The sequence below is a fragment of the Podarcis pityusensis genome (assembly GCF_964106645.2).
Source record: "Podarcis pityusensis genome assembly, chromosome: 2".
NCBI classification, from domain to species: domain Eukaryota; kingdom Metazoa; phylum Chordata; class Lepidosauria; order Squamata; family Lacertidae; genus Podarcis; species Podarcis pityusensis.
Window position 1 is genome coordinate 74,833,792 of NC_138029.1, and position 17,004 is coordinate 74,850,795.

The following is a 17,004-nucleotide window of genomic DNA, read 5'->3' on the forward strand; positions in this document are numbered from 1 at the left end:
ATCTCTCTGTGTGAAAGTGCTTTGGTGGCTAATGTAGGTGCCTTTCCCCCCACTGATAATAGGTCACTCTGGCACTCCCAACAGAATATTAAAAACACGATAAAACATCAAACATTAAAAACTTCCCTAAACAGGGCTGCCTTCAGATGTCTTCTAAATGCCAGGTAGTTGTTTATCTCTTTGACATCTGATGGGAGGGCATTCCACAGGGTGGGCACCACTACCGAGAAGGCCCTCTGCCTGGTTCCCTGTAACTTGGCTTCTCACAGTGAGGGAACCACCAAAAGGCCCTCGACGCAGGATCTCAGTGTCCAGGTAGAACGATGAGGGCAGAGACACTCCTTCAGGTATACTGGGCCAAGGCCACTTAGGACTTTAAAGGTCAACACCAACACTTTGAATTGCCTGCACCATTTTGTGGTCCTCTCCTTCTGCCCAAGAGGTTGGCAACCTAAGGCCCATGGGCCAGGTCCGGCCAATGAGCTTCCTGGAACCGGCCCACGGCCATTCTGTGGATCGGCGTGGGGATTCCGTGCTTTTTTTCCGTGGCTCCATTTTTTTCTCACTGCAGGGACCGACTTCTAGGTTGGAAGAGCGCCAGAAATAGCGTGTGTGCATGCACACGGGCGCTCCTCTGTCGTGGAAGAGCACCGGAAGTAGCTTGAGCGCATGCACAGGCGCGAGCGTGCACGCTCCGGCCCACTGAGAGGTCTGTCAGGAAGTGGACCGGACCGACCTAAAAAAATGTTGCTGACCCCTCTTCTGCCCTTTTAGATGTGGCAGACATGCCCCTACAGCAGCCATTTTGGGGCTGAAATGTTGGTGAGCCCTGTTCTAGTCTGTCCACTGTGTTCCATCCTGGTATTCTATTCTAAAGCAAGGAATACTTCTTTGAAATAAGCATTAATTCTTCAAAATAAGGGATGTGGGGGTTTTGTTTGTCTTTTATTGTAACTAATATAGTTTATAGTGCTTCCCTGGTTAGCCTTGTAACTCTTGAGAAATTGTAATGAATGAATAAATGAATGAATGGACATAAGGTATCTATTTTTTACTAGTAATCAGCCTGTGTAAACAATGAAATGAGTACAGTTTTCATGGCTTGGAATCCTAGTTGTGCCTGAGGAACATATTTCCTGAGGCTTGCCTGAGCTCAGCAGAAAAGCTGGCGCCTGCCTATCCTAGGCAAATGTACCATTTTCTTAGTAGGGAGCTACCTTGAATATGTGCTGTGAAGTGACTAGTTAAGGGATTCCCCTGTAAAAGTGATGATATTTATAGTACCCAGTAGTGGCACATTTGTGGCACCATAAAACTAAAGATCCAGAACTTAAAGGATATCTCCACTGGGCCTTTCATGCTGTAACTAATTATCTCCCCTCTTTTTCCTCTCTCTTTCTCTGTCTCCCACAGGTTGTTGTGTCTTTCTTTCTCCAAAGGGGCTGATAAAAAGCACAACTCCCAGCAGCAATTGCTTCTGTTTGGCTATATTTGGACATCACAATATAACTGTTTATTCACCTAAGGCTGGAGTTGCCTTGCGGCAGGATGGCCATTGGACTTCTGTTGAATTAAAGGTGTTTCAGAGACACAACTGCCCACAACAAATGGTAGGCTATCTGACACCTTTGCTCTGACCAGGGAGGTCTCCTTGTGGCTTGGAAAGGTGCTTGCTGCCCTCTTGAGGCAGTGCAATGGCATCCTCTGCCACCCTATGGATTCTGCTGGTCTATCCTGTTGCGTGCCACACTAGCATTCATGGCCAAAGCCCCGGATACAACGTGGCAGCCAAGAAGGAGATCAGCTTGGAAGGTGACCTGGTTATTGGGGGCCTGTTCCCAGTCCACGAGAAAGGAAATCCTACAGAGGAGTGTGGCAAGATCAATGAACATCGTGGCATCCAGCGCCTTGAAGCTATGCTCTTTGCCCTAGATGAGATCAACAAGAACCAGCAGCTTCTGCCGGGCATCACCCTGGGAGCTCACATCCTAGACACCTGTTCCAAGGACACCTATGCTCTAGAACAATCCCTGGATTTTGTGCGTGCCTCCCTCACCAGAGTGGACGGCTCTGAGCACATCTGCCCTGATGGGTCCTACGCCATTCATGATGATGTACCTACAGCTATTACAGGGGTTATCGGGGGCTCCTACAGTGACGTCTCCATTCAGGTACCATTTGCAAACCAGGAGGGAGCTGGTGGGAATGTGGAGTGTGGTGCTTAGAATTGGGGTGTTGTGTCTGGGGCCTTGTATTAGGGGTAAAAAGAATGAGTGTGAATGAAAGAAGCCAGGTCTAGGCATTTGCTCATTGGATAAGAGGGCTTGGAAAATTGATGGTTACTTGAGGAGTCTATGGGTGCAGCTATAGAATACAACTGTGAAACTAGGAATCAAGTCCTTAAGTAGCTTCCTTTCAGTGAATTAAGGTAGCATAGTGGTTTCCACATGCTTGGCCATGAGTTTAGTAAGTGGCCCTAAGGCAAGCCAATATTGTTCTGCCAGTTCCATGCCAAACCTTGGCAACTGTTATTCTTGGGCAGCTGCTGAGGCCCCAGTAGGGCTTCTCTTGGTGCTTGCTTTCAGCCTGCCACACTGAGTAGCTGGGTCTGGGAAGCCGCTGCTTAAATATTTCTGCAATGCCCTGGAATTCTGGGGCATTGTGGGAAATTTTTAAGGGCAGCTTTCCTGGGTTGGAGGAGAAGAAGAGTTTGGATTTGCTATCCCACTTTATCACTACCCTAAGGAGTCTCAAAGTGGCCAACATTCTCTTTTCCCTTCCTCCCCCACAACAAACACTCTGTGAGGGGAGTGGGGCTGAGACACTTCAAAGAAGTGTGACTGGCCCAAGGTCACCCAGCAGCTGCATGTGGAGGAGCGGAGACGCGAACCCAGTTCCCCAGATTACGAGACTACTGCTCTTAACCACTACACCACACTGGCTCTCTGTAGAAGGAGGCATTACTGTAGAAAAAGGTCCACTAGATAGCTTGATGCAAGGATGATGGGGGCAATGTCTGTAAAGCGCTTTGGTCATTATCAATTTAGGTATCACTATCTGGTTTTAATTCAGAATCAGTAGTCAGAAAATAAAAACCAATACCATCTTGGCATCACGAGATTTCCCTATCTACAGTATTCTGTATTAAATGTCTTAAGAAGTGAATGGGCTCTGCGTTTGCAGACTAAGGGTGCAGGTACTACACACGTATTTGGAAGCCCACTGGAACTCAGTGTGGCAGATTGCTCTGTAGATCGTGCAGTAGATACATCAAGAGAATAAGGTGGCATCAGAAGAATTTGTTTCCATAAAGCTAAGCACAGGACAGAGCAGAAGCTTCTCATGATTACCTATGGAAGGCATAGCCACAAGTTTAAAGACTTTATCTTATGTTGAAAGACTGTTGCATATTCAAGTGGATCATAGCTCTGCAAAACCAAATTGCTCTCCTCACGTCAGATTCTTCTGCTACAAAATGCCTCATATTTTGGAATGCTTCTCTATAAACTATCACCAGAACTGCAACTCTAGGCAATGCATTCTTACAATGGGAATCAATTGGGACCCTATAGATTTCAAAGGCTCTCCATACTATTGTACAGAACGAGATGAGAAGTGGGATGAGACTCCTGGGATGAGATGGTAGGAGGTCACATGTTATTCTAATATCAGATACACGCTCACCTTGGAAGTGAGAACAGAGAACAGGCAGGTTATATTTGTGAAAACATAGCTGATGGCCATTGGGGATAGTATTTTGCATATATTTTGCAGCAGGCTCAGTTATCTGAGCGAGCCTTTGTGTGCCCAGGATTTGTGGGTGTTTCCAAACGCCCTGCCATTGTTTTATTGTGATGCTTCCTGAGGTGCAGTGAACGTGGTAATCACAGCCTGACTCACACACCTGTACAAGAGACAGAGTGACCTTTTTATAGCCCACCCTGACCGCCACCTCTGCCTTCAGGTTCATCCCTCCCGACAAAAGCTCTGCCTGATTCTAGGCTTCCTAACGCAGGGACCGTATCCCAGAGCATCCGTGTGACAGAGTAATTAGCTGCTGCTCCTGAGAAGCCCTGAGGATGTATTAATGCTATAATTAATGTAAATTAATATATCATTATCACGTACAGAGCCCATTGCCAGGAGAGAAAGAGGGAGAGAGCTGAACACGGCTAGCTATCTCATTTGCAGAGAGAGGACGAGCCTGTTGCCAGGGCTTTGCTCATAGATGTCTCTGGCCCAGTTCCCCAAAAGCAGAGCAGCCTTCTGAGGGAGGCTTGCATTGCATTCAGCAAACTAGCAGTTTGAGGAGGGTCTTGCCTTGGCGATGCCAGTGCAAAATAGTTCTGTCCTTTCTCCTATAGCTTGCAGCTCCTGCTGCTGTGCTCTGCTGCCTCATGCTATGTTCGCCTCAGTTACAGATTTGACCCCAATTCCTGTGGGTAGGAAGACCACAGGATCCCTCTGAAGACACCTGAGACCATGGCCATCTGTCACTTAATTTCAGGAGCTTCCCTACAGATATGCCAGGCCAAACTCCTCCTCCCTCCTTCCCTAGTCAAATGCCACTAAGAATGCATTGCTGGAACTGGGCTTTTGGTGGATGGAGCCGAAGAAACAAGAAGGACTTGCAAGAAGAGGGTTTCTATTTAGCAGGGTCAGTGGCAGCACTCGGCATCTGCCAGGGCTCCCAGAACCTTGGCACTGCTGAATCATCATCATCATCATCATCATCATCATCATCATCATCATATATTTATACCCCAGCCACTCGGGCAGCTCCCAACACAATCAAACATCAAACATTAAAAACGTCCCTAAACAGGGCTGCCTTCAGGTGTCTTCTAAAAGTCAGATAGTTGTTTATTTCCTTGATATCTGATGGGAGGGCGTTCCACAGGGCGGGCGCCACTACCGAGAAGGCCCTCTGCCTGGTTCCCTGTAACCTCACTTCTCGCAGTGAGGGAACTTCCAGAAGGCCCTCGGAGCTGGACCTCAGTGTCCGGGTAGAACAATGGGGGTGGAGACGTTCCTTCAGGTATACTGGGCCAAGGCCGTTTAGGGCTTTAAAGGTCAGCACCAATGCTGAAGACTGGGCTGGACATCCCTTAATCCCCCCTCCTCTGGCCTGGCACTCTAAGCACTGCCCATTGGCTAGATCAGAGGACACTTCCCCAGGGCCCACTGTGTCCTGATATTTTGAGAAGGTAGCAGGTGAATTCAAAGCAAATCCTCACAGTGTTTTTTGGGGAGGTGGTTGTGCACTGGCTTTCCACCATATAACTGCCCTGAAAGTCACAGAAGATCCTATGCCTTGACTGCTGCTCTGGGCTATGAAGCTGGTGTGGTGTAGTGTTTAAGAGCGGTATTCTCGTAATCTGGGGAACCGGGTTCGCGTCTCCGCTCCTCCACATGCAGCTGCTGGGTGACCTTGGCCTAGTCACACTTCTCTGAAGTCTCTCAGCCCCACTCACCTCACAGAGTGTTTGTTGTGGGGGAGGAAGGGAAATGAGAATTTTAGCCGCTTTGAGACTCCTTTGGGTAGTGATAAAGCGGGATATCAAATCCACACTCTTCTCTTCTTCTTCTGGGTTGGTTTGGTTTCTGAAGTTGCTGAGCTGCGGTTTGTGAACAGCATCCGTTTAGTTTCCTTTTATGCTACATCCGCCTCCCTCCTTCTCCCTGTTCAAGCAGAGTATCACATGACTCCTCTGCCTTCCTGCTACTTAGAAGTGGCAACAGTGGGAGTTGAAGAGTGGGAGACTCAGATATGCTTCTTCCCGTCCACCCCTTCCACCCCTGCTCCCCTTATAGATTATTGTTCCATGCCAAATGTAGATGGCAGACTCCCTAGATCACACCCACACATGCCCATACCACCATTTCTTTTCCTTTCAAGGGAAGTCCCTTTGAACCAGGCACTTGCCAAATTGCAAAAAAAAAAAAAGAGGGACAGAAATCATGCGCACCTTTTAAGGGAGGAGAAGGTATAACTGAAAGAAAGAAAGATGTGTGGGTGGGAAACAAAGAAGAGGGGTGATAAACAGTGGGGGAAATAGTATCCGCACCATACATTTAAAGCACATTTAATGGCACACACATTCACACATGGCTTCCCCCAAAGAATCATGGGAACTGTAGTTTACCCATCAGAGAGCAACCATTCCCAACACCCTTAACAAACTACAGTTCCTAGAATTCTTTGAAGAAAGCCATGTGCGTGAAATGGACTTTAAATGTACAATGTGTAGATGTTGCTTAAAATAAAGGAATGAAGCAAGAAAACCTGTAGGAAGTAAAAAAAGAACAATGAAAGACAAAAGAGCCTGAGCCGAGAAGGTGCAGAGAGCGGCAGTTAGATCTGATTAAGGGGAGCAGGGCACAAAGGAAATAAAAGGGGGTCATCTTTTTCCCCCTTCCTCATGCTCTGAGGGTGTCGTGCTGGCCATGGGCAGACAAAGAAAGCAGGACGCAACATTCAGAAAGATAACCAGCTCAGCCGGCTAGATGGCTGTGTTTTTAATAAAGGAATCATTAACTAAACTGACAGCCCAAAAGGTGGGTAAATAGCAAAGCAGGGCAAGGAGTTATACAAAGTGAGCGAGGGACAGTTGGTGAGATAATTAGGGAGCTTATTAAAAAGATCCACAGATAATTTGGCTACAGAACCCTCTCTGCAGAGTTCTGCACTGGCAACAAGAACACAAAGGCATTTTATTAATAATTCTGGGTTCTTCTCACTGGCTGCTGTCCCCTGTGGTTTGTGTCCCCTCCAGGCTGGAGGAGACCGGAGTGCTCTCTCTGCCTCTGATTCTCTCCCTGAATCCCCCAGGACTGGCACAGAAAGCTACAGATTTGATCCAGCTGAGACACTGTGTGTCTAAAGCAGGCAGTGGATTAACACCTTCCCTGCTTCTCTCCAGCCCTCTTTGCTTCCCAAGAGTGGTTTGGGCAAAGGCTGTATGAAAGGGCAAGGCTCGCTTACAGCAGTGGAGCGCAGGCCCTCTCAGGGGTTCAAAGAGGCCTGGACCACATCCAGCTTTTGAGACCTCTGCTCAGAATAAAAATTAAAAATGGTGAGTCTGTATGCAAACAGAATAACACACACACACACACACACACACACACACACACTACTCAACAACCAAAAGCTGCTTCCTTCCTTGTTTCAAACCCAGTGCAAGAAATAAAATTGATCTGCAAGAGAGCACATCTGAGAACTAAATATACAAGTTGAATGGGAGAAATTTGCACATTGAAACTCTGCAGATTCTCCAGTATTTAGGCTGCAATCCTAACACCACTCACCTGGGATCAAGCCCCATTGAATTTAGTAGAACTTATTTCAGAGTAGACATGGTTAAGATTGCACGAGCCATGTTGTGGGAATTGCATTTTTTAAAACATGGTTTGTGGGGTGGGGCTTTTTAAAGGGAAAATTTAGAACTGCCCAGGGGTATGTAATTGATTATAATTTGCCTGCATGCACCACTGTAACACACATTTTCCCCATGTCTGCATACTGTACATGCTTTCTTGTTCAGAGTCACATTTTATGACATTTAGAAGCCTGCATGGAGTGGGAGAAATCCTCAGAACTGGGACTTTGGCAGCACTAATGCAAAGGAGTTTATAGAAAAGATTCACATGAGGCGTCTTGAAACAGGGCAACAAAGCTTTATTTGGAGTGAGGGATATAAAAAACAAGAAGTTGTCACAGAGCCACACAGTACAACAGGCCTACAAGCCTCAGCTCACAGTCTTCTTCGTACACAGACTACATCAGATTCTAGAACGACCACTTTTTATGCTATTTAAAGAAATACAATGGTACCTTGGTTTACGAACTTAATCCATTCTGGAAGTCCGTTCTTAAACTGAAACCGTTCTTAAACCGAGGCGTGCTTTCCCTAATGAGGCCTCCTACTGTCGGTGCCCTTCCACCGTTCGGATTCCGTTCTTAAACTGAGGTAAAGTTCTCAAACCAAGACACTATTTCCGGTTTTGCAGAGTTTGTAAACCAAATCGTTCTTAAACCGGACTGTTCTTAAACCGAGGTACCACTGTAGTGGCCTAACACAAAATGACTGCAACCTCCGAAAGAGCAGAAAAAGAAGAGAGACGGTTATATAAAATTGTACAAATAATCATGTTTTCCCCCCATATTATCTTTAGTAATAATAATGATAATAATAATAATGATGACTTTGCTTCTGCGCTGTGCTTCCCTCACCTCACAACAACTTGGGAGCATTCCCTGTACCCTGCTGTGTGGCAGACAGCAGGAAAAAGATGCCTCTGTATTTGGCATCCCACCCCAAAAGAACAACAACTTTGGAACAATTCCTGCTACGGGGCATGCAGCAAGTATTAGGGAAGAGTTGCCATATCCTCCCTTATCCTCACCCCAACATTCAGCTGAGGCCCATCTCAAGCAGTTGCTTCTCTCCCTCCTACACTCCCATATATATATATTTTAAAAAGCTTGCCACCACACACACACATTCAAAGAAGTCTGCCAACTGCTCCACATGGCTGGTAGGCAGCAAAGCAAGCACAGTAGTTCCCATGCTTCTTCCTCCTCTCCAACACATGCACACACACTCAAAAGCTTCATACTTGTTTGATGTAGCTGGCAGGTAGCAAAACAAACACAGTAAACCCAACAACACACCAGTCAATCCCCTTGTTTTTTCCACTCTCTGTCCTGTTTTCCTGTCACTCCTCAGTGGGGAGATTATGTGCCTGTTGTTTGCTCTGCAAGACCAGCAAAGCAAACAGGAGGTGAATAAGTCCCAATGCTTCTTCTCTCCCACTCACCACCCATTTTGAAAAAGCCCACCCATAGGCAGTAAACTGTTTCCACCCTCTTTTTTCAAGGAGCCCTCCATGGGCAAAGCCCTCTCAACTCTTTTCCATCCTTCACAATCCATTCCTGTCCCTTCTTCATTAAAAAAAAAAAGTTTGTTGCCTCTCCTGTGTCTTAGTTACTTACACTACTAGTCTAGTTAGAATAGTTGCTTATACAGTATCACTCTTCTCTCCTCCCAGTTTTGGCTAGGGTGGTAAGTTTTGCATTTTATCCATAGCTGTATTCTCATTCAATCCATCCTATCCATTTATCCTTCAGAACTTTGACCATTATAAGACCTTTTGGGGGATGCGGACAAGGAGAAGCACTAGAGCTACATGAACTCTCCCCTCATCCACTTGACTTCAGAACTTGTTCTAGTGCTTTTGATTGGGGCTACATTCACCTCAGATTGGTTTGGGAGACCTTCACAATATTAGGAAAACCAAAGCTACAGTCCTCTCATTGACTTCTGCCTGGAAACCAGAACAGCTGTAAATTTCTGAGTTTCCCCCCCACATAGGTACATAATAGCCAGCCAAGAGATTAACCCTACCAAATTTTGGATAGGTAGATCCAAGGTTTTTCCTGTTTTAAGGTTCAAAATGACCATAACCTTTTTGTAAAAAGACAATGAGTGAATAATGTCGCCTAGGCACACTTGCGGAAATGGTGGAATTATAATTGCCTAGGTAGGTAGCAGTGAAGGAATTCTAGGCAATGAGGGAAGGGGGAAAGGAGAGCTTCCCATTCTCCTCCTCTTCAAAAGGCCTTCCAGGCAACAAAATGTGGTGAACGCCATCAGTTCTTCACTGTGGTTTTGTGTTGGGTTTTTTTGTTTTGTTTTTTGCAACCAAACATTCTCCAGAAATAAAAGGAAAACAGATGGCAGAAGGGCCTGCCTCTGACTCCAACCTACCACTTTGGCTCACAGAATGATCCAGCACAAACCTCCTGCCACAGAGGAATGTGGGTCATAATACTTCACAGTCATAATACTGGGGGGGGGGGTAGGCCTTCTGCTGAGTCATTACTATTTAAAACTATTTAATATAACTTTATCTGTATCAGTTAAACAAAATTTTAAAAGCATTTTGCCAAATCACGATTCTTACTTGCTTAAATGTTCTAAACTGTGAATGTTGCATTTCGGTCCGATGTGCATAAAAACAAGTTGCAGAACTTAACAAATGCTGAATTTGAGGCCTCCTTTGAGCTTCAGGCCCTCCTGGCCCTGCTCTGATAGTCCCTGGTGTGGTGTGCATACACACACACACACACAGAGAGAGAGAGAGAGAGAGAGAGAGAGAGAGGGAGAGAGAGACTGAGACTTTCTTGTGGTATCTTCTTTTGCTTGCCTCATGTCATGATAGAACTAATTAAACTAACAAACTGACCCCCAAACTACCCATCCTTTCGCATTGTCATAGTGATCTAAGGAACAGTAGTCAGCACAGCAAAAGGATCACAATTTGGGGTCAGAGGAGGACAAGCAGCCAGCTTTGTAGTAAAGTGTTGCCTCTGCGGCACAGCTTCTATATAATTCCTAATATGGCTGCCCTGAGGAACATCAAGCCCCCTAGATGTTGCTGGATGCCAACTCCCAATAGCCCTGGTCAGCATGACCAAAGGCCAGGGATGATGGGATATGTAGTCCAATAACAGCAGGTTAGAGGGTGGGGGCACAGGTTCACAGGGATGTTAGTTTAGTGGAGGGTCCATAGTTTCATGGCAGAGCACATGTTTTCATACAGGCTATCCCAAATTTCCGTTCTCAGTACCTCCAGTTAAAAAGGATTGAGTAGGAGAGATTGTGAGAGCCTAGAAAGCCAGTTCCAGTCTCTTGATGAGCAAACTGGGCAATTTTTCTGACCTGGTATAAGGTAGCTTCCAATGTTCCTAGATGTTTGCACGTGAAAATATCATGTCAGAATGGTTCATCCATGCAGTATTCTGAGTGACGACTACACAATGAACACTAGAACTTCTCAATTCATCGATTGCCTAGGGGTGTGCTGCATGCGAATGAACCATTTAAACTCTTTTACACATTTTGCCCAGAAGAAACATCCCAAGAGCTGTCCAGCGGAAGCCAAACATTACATTGGAAATGACTCCATGTCTGTGAGAAGCTATTTATGCATTGTGAACTATTTTTATTATTCTTGTAACTATCAAGTTACAATAAAAGAGATTCTGACTAAACATCAGGAAGAACTTTGTTGTGACAGCAAGAGCCATTCAACAGTGGAACGAATTCCCTCAGGAGGTGGTGAACTCTCCTTCCGTGAAGGTTTTTAAGCAGAGGTTGGATGGTCATCTGTCATGGATGCTTCAGTTGAGATTCCTGCAGTGCAGGGGGTTGAATGAGATGACCCTCAGGGTCCCTTCCAATTCTACAATTCTTTGATTCTAGGATTATTTATTAAATTCCTATACCACCCTTCAGCCAAGGAGCACAAGGTTGGTTTACAATATAAAAACACAAAAATGCACACCATAGTACCATACCCTCATGCTACCTGACATCAGATCTCTAGAAAGAAGCACTGTGCTTCCAAGATGCTTCCAGCCTTTAGCTCATGGCTCACTCTGTGTACCTATCTGCTGTGCCTGTCTGTGTTTACCTGCCTCAGACTGCTGACACACATACACAATCTACAAACACTGGTGACTTACTCATTCCAGAGACTCTAATAAATAATCTAATAATTAATCATCTAACAATAGGGTCCCATCGAGAGACACCCCTTGCCCTTCCTGGACTATTAATGAACATCAGCATTCATTTTGTCAAATCCTAGAGGGTGATCAGCCTTTGCTTTCAGTCAAATCCATGGCAATCGTCCACCCACAGTAAACAGACAGCAGCCGTACAACTGTATGACAAAGCATGCATTTATTTCACTCCCTGGAGTCTGAGTTTGAAAGCAGTCTCTTCTACCTTCTCCACAGAGACTCTTTACTCAACAACAATCTCAATGTTCAAATCTATGCCATCCTGATTCAGGTTGCTAAGAGAATAGGAGCCGGAGGATTTTCGGAAGCTGTGGTGCCGCCAGTTACTTTGGATGATCTGGGCTGCCCTTTGATACTTCTTGTACCGTGTTCTCATAAGCCACATCTTAAACATTGATTGCAAGAGGACGGAAGCCTTCTCAGACCAAATGTACGTCGATAATGCCATTGCCCTTTTCTCTTCTCGTCTCCGGAAGGAAATCATGCGCCACCATTTCTGGACCAACCATGCACAGACGATGGCGTGTTGCAGGCTACGGCGGACTAGAGTACCACGCCACCATTTCTGGATGGTAATAGCAGCCTAAAAGTAGGAAACAATGACTCAGTTGTCACTACAACGTAAGCAGAAAGGGGCCGAGGCACAAATCCCTTTCCCTGTTAGTTTTCTCTCTCATACAAGAATCAGTCATATTGTGTCAGACATTTAATAGTTTCCGTCAGCCAAACAAGACACAAAACTGAAAAGATGCAAACTGGATGTTGAAAATGGTCTTTTCCCACCTGTGTCTAACAGCTAGGCCACAACCTTATAGTTCTCACTAAAAAAAACAACCTACCTGGAAGCAGGAATGGTGGCAGTGAAGGAAAAGCGCTTAAGAACGTAAGAAGAGCTCTGCTGGATTAAGCCAATGGCCCATGTAGTCCAGCATCTTGTTCTCCCAGTGGCCCCCCAGATGCCTCTAGGAAGGCAAAATTGCCTGTATAGAAAGTCTGGCATGTACCTTAACTTCCTTTTTCGAAGTTTCTGGCATTGAAGGTGGTGGTGATGTTGGCGGTGGCGACGTTGATTTTTTGCGTGCCTTATGAAAAGATGGCCAGAATAAAGAAAAAAGAAAGAAATATAAGCATAGAGAAGGGTCAAAAGAGTCTGTAGGACTGCTGAGCCTTATGCTACAAGAGCATTCAAGCTCTTTACCAATGGCTGCCCTTCCATTTATGTAATTTTGCATTTGTTGGGTGCAAAAGGCCAGCGCTTGACTAATGAGCAAGAGGGTTGTGCAGCAACTGACTACACTACATCTTGCTTTTTATGAAAACCAGTGCTTACTTCCTAAAAATAGATGTGCGGTTCAGGCATGTTCCAGAAGCTAACTGTTCCGTTGTTCCATCCTAATTCCAGAGATTGTGTGGGTTACTGATGTATCTGAATGTGCCTACTTCACAGTGTGCAAAGCTCGCCCTAGCCCAGGCTCCCCACCCTCACCAGCAGAGAAGCGTCATTCAAAGCTGGCACTGTTGCTGGTGCTTTGTGGGCACCACCGCACAAAGCAAATAAGGAAGGCTGGTGTGGTGTGGCACCAGCAGGGTGGTGGCACGGCAAGTCCGGTTTCAGCTCAAGTGGTTAAATTGAACAGGCCACCCCTGGTTTCACCCTCCTCTCCTCCACTATCATAACTAAAACATGGCCAACTGCCCCAGCTGTTGTTTGGCTTGGGGAAGAAAGCTCCCACTGATACCATTGGAGACATGAGGGTGGCAGTGCAACAAAGGACTCAGTTTCTGATCATAGTATTTTGTGTAGCGTAGGACACTTTGCGGGGATGCGAGTGGCGCTGTGGGTTAAACCTCAGCGCCTAGGACTTGCCGATCGCATGGTCGGCGGTTCGAATCCCCGCGGCAGGGTGTGCTCCCGTTGCTTGGTTCCAGCGCCTGCCAACCTAGCAGTTCGAAAGCACCCCCGGGTGCAAGTAGATAAATAGGGACCGCTTACTAGCGGGAAGGTAAACGGCGTTTCCGTGTGCGGCTCTGGCTCACCAGAGCAGCTTCGTCACGCTGGCCACGTGACCTGGAAGTGTCTGCGGACGGCGCTGGCTCCCGGCCTCTAGAGTGAGATGAGCGCACAACCTTAGAGTCTGTCAAGACTGGCCTGTACGGGCAGGGGTACCTTTACCTTTACCTTTAAGACACTTTGCAAAGGAAGATTGGCACGCGGCACTCAACTTACGCAACATTTTTTGCAGAAAGCAATCATCTCTTTCAGGGAAAGCCCATGTCTCGAGAGGAAATGATGATCTGCTTCTAGCAACCGAAGCTCTCTTAGAATCGCAACATCAAGCTGGGTTGTAAACTCTGATGTCATAATGAACACGCCGACACTCCCCTGCTCTAATTCTCACTAGTTAAGAATGAGTCTGTCAGATAGGATTTGTCATTGCTTAACTGGCTGGGCTAGAGAAATGTCACTTCTGTGTGTGCATGCACCATGGAAACAGGAGGAAGTTTTCCTTCTGGAGCCAGTTTTTTTTTAATTGGCAGAGAAGGCTGAGCTTAGGCGAGGGATGTTCATACAAGCAAGCAACTGCACCTGCCAACTGATGGCACAACAACCATCCTTTCCCCCCTTCCTGTATGGCTGTGGGCGCACCTGGCTCAGTGTTGTTTTCTCTTTCACACCCATGGCCAGACGCAGTTGCACTGTTAGGGTCAGACTTTGTGGTGGGCATCTGGGGTGCTGCAGTCTGGGTGGGCCCACAAACGAAGCCAGTGAATGAATGGCAGGTTCTGGGGGGTGGCTGTGGTCAGCCATGGTGTGTAACGGAACAAGGCAGGGCACCCTCCAAAGCTCTGCCCATCTGGCATTTTCATTCGCCCACCATCTTTCTGGGTCCAGAGGCATTCTGGGGTAATAAATATTTTGGGCAGCTGGTTCAACACAGCACTTGGTGGGCCAACCAAGTCCAGGACCAGGCAGCAAAACGACAATGCAAACCAGAGACACCTTGGCCAGCCTAGCTTACAATATCTTCTGACAAGCCTGGCCAACCCTGAGGTTCTGCAAGGTGGCTAGAGCCTGTCCTTCCTCTCAAGCCAGCCCCATCCACACCACTGAGATATTGTGGAAAACTCCATGCAATCTCATCTCTGGCCGTCCAAAACCTTTAGCAAAAAGGAGAGGGAACCCCTTGCACCAGGGCCATCTTTACCCATGGGTGCAAGGGGTGCGGGGCACCCAGGCACCAAATTCAGGGGGGGGGGTGCCAGGTGTCCGCTGCTGAAGCCACCTACGCTCTTAACTATCTACCTGTTATGAAATAATAAATAATTTTGATCAAGCTAGAAACACAAAATACGTATATATCTAGGTATCACCGAAATGTATACCTACTGTTTCACGAAAGGACTTTCGACTTTGTGCACTTATTTACCAGAGGCGATACTTGGCATTCAGAATGGCGGCACTTGTCAGACGAGTCAACAAAGGCACTTGTCATTCTCAATGGCGCCGTGCACGCGAAATTAACTCTTACAAAATATTATGTTACGTATTGTATTGATCTGCTATGTGGCAGTGGGGTGAGTCAGCGGCACCTTTGACATGACTGATCTCGCACCTTCCTGCTAGCTGCATGCAAGCTGCGCGAGATCAGTCGTGTCAAAGGTGCCACTGACCCCGAGCAAAACATTGCAAATTTCGTTTGAATTTCATCACTTACAGTTCAAATTCATTTAGAGAAATCATTTTTAAAAAATGTTTATTTTCGCTAATTGTCGGCATTTTCTTTGACTAACTACTTAGTACTTAGGGCTCTTCTACACATGCGTTTCAGCACGCAATTTTAGTTTCACGTTTCCGCAAAAACGCACCTAGAGCACACACACACTATGAATTCTGTGAGCTGCATTTTTTCTTCATTTTACGACGAATGCCAAAGTTAATTTGGGGGCTAAACTAAATTTGGGGGCGCTGGGCGGGTCTTTGCACCCCGGCGGCGCATATGCTAAAGCACAAAGCTGATCACCAGCCACACAAGCACTTCTGCTTGCCTGTGGGAAGTGATCTGCCTTCTCCTCCCCCTGGGGGCTCTTCTGGGGGCTGTCTCCTGACCCTCCAGAGCAGATCTGAAGGGGGGCATATGGGGATGAGAGGGGGGGAACCCCACTGCATGAGTGAAAGTCCTTGTGTGGACTTCCACTGGTGGGACTGGTTAGTTAAATCTGTCCTTACCTAAGGGAGTCCCCCAGTATGTAGAAACCACTCCCTTATACGTTGGGTAGCTTTGTTTTGCTTCCAAATTTGTAGGCACACAAACACCTATTGGAACTTGTGGGGATAATTGTAGCCTAATGCAGTATGGAAGTGGATTTACCTGATCTGTGCTTTCCCTTGGATAATCATGGAATCCTAGAACTGTAGAGCTGGAAGGGAACACAAGGATCATCTAGTCCAAACCCCCCCCCCCCCGCAACGCAGGAATCTTTCACCCAACATGGGGCACAAACTGCTGACCCTGAGATTAAGAGTCTCAAGCTATGGCTCTAAGGACAAGTTGGTGACAAGAGATAAATTGTTCTCACTAAAGTCTAATGGGTAACTAGCATTACTTTTACAGATCTTTTTTAACATTTGAACAAAAGAGCTACTTAGTCCCACCCCCCAGCTGTTACAGAGGCAATCTACCATAATTACGATCATAGCTGTTAAATAAACAACAGTCCATTAGCAAGAGAGAAATGGCTGCGTTATTGTAGAGGTCTTAAATGGCCCGGAGTTTTCCACTGAGTCTTGCAAAAGCCCCGTTCTGCAAGGGGTTATGAAATTATAACATCATGCTAATAATTCTAAAATCAAGCCTGGCAGGTGTGGAAGATTGTTCCCATTCCCCACAGCGTATACAGTTAAACACAAGGCTTTAGGTCAAATGCCCTTGACACTGCCGGTGGGGAGTCCTTGAAGGGCAATTGGCCATCTCGGGTGCCTTCTTGCCGCTATGGAATGTAATTTTCTGCTTAAAATTTATTTGTGCATGTTAATTATGCAGCAAGGTTTTGACACATCCAGAGCTGTGAAGTGTGTTCTGGTTCTCAACTCCGAAGAGCCTATCAGATGGCAGGGCTTTTTCCTCTAGCCTGCCTCTTTTGTAGTCTGTATTTTTAACAACCTCATTAGTGAGGATTTCTCCCCTTTGAAGATAATGAGCATTACTGCAGAGCATCTGGACCAAGTAGAGAGTTTGAGTCGCAGACTGCAGCAGCACCATCCGCAGCTCTGGGTGCACATTTTCACTGCTGGTAGATTATTTGACTTGCTCTTCAGTTTTTCCTCTTTCAGAAGGGCTCTTAGGCCAGGCACAAAGGCAGCAGATTAGCTTTCTCCCTGCACAACATCTGCTTGTACATCACTGTGATCTACA

The 17,004-nt window shown here is 46.4% G+C and overlaps 2 protein-coding genes across 2 annotated transcripts in view; one reads left to right on the plus strand and one right to left on the minus strand.

Annotated features, from left to right (window-relative positions):
- The window catches only part of GRM2 (glutamate metabotropic receptor 2), an 85,694-nt gene that overhangs the window by 45,526 nt on the left and 23,164 nt on the right, over positions 1-17,004 (plus strand). The window contains exon 2 of the mRNA XM_080996410.1: positions 1,414-2,171. Coding sequence (XP_080852536.1) covers positions 1,695-2,171 — 477 coding nt within the window. The 5' untranslated portion in view covers positions 1,414-1,694. The remainder of the gene's footprint in view (positions 1-1,413; positions 2,172-17,004) is intronic.
- On the minus strand, positions 11,732-13,966 carry IQCF6 (IQ motif containing F6). The gene is made up of 3 exons (XM_080996507.1): positions 13,818-13,966; positions 12,595-12,672; positions 11,732-12,173 (listed from the first exon to the last, which is right to left on the minus strand). Exons 1-3 carry the CDS (start codon positions 13,950-13,952, stop codon positions 11,814-11,816), a joined length of 573 nt encoding a protein of 190 aa, XP_080852633.1. The 5' UTR covers positions 13,953-13,966; the 3' UTR covers positions 11,732-11,813.

What these genes read in the sequence shown, in the direction of transcription:
- IQCF6 (XM_080996507.1), bottom strand. Translation starts at nt 13,952, where the DNA reads ATGACATCAGAGTTTACAACCCAGCTTGATGTTGCGATTCTAAGAGAG. An exon ending in CTTTCTGCAAAAAATGTTGC is followed by an intron (nt 12,673 to 13,817) that starts GTAAGTTGAGTG and finishes TCTTTTCATAAG; the next exon opens with GCACGCAAAAAATCAACGTC. An exon ending in CTTCGAAAAAGGAAGTTAAG is followed by an intron (nt 12,174 to 12,594) that starts GTACATGCCAGA and finishes TCCTACTTTTAG; the next exon opens with GCTGCTATTACCATCCAGAA.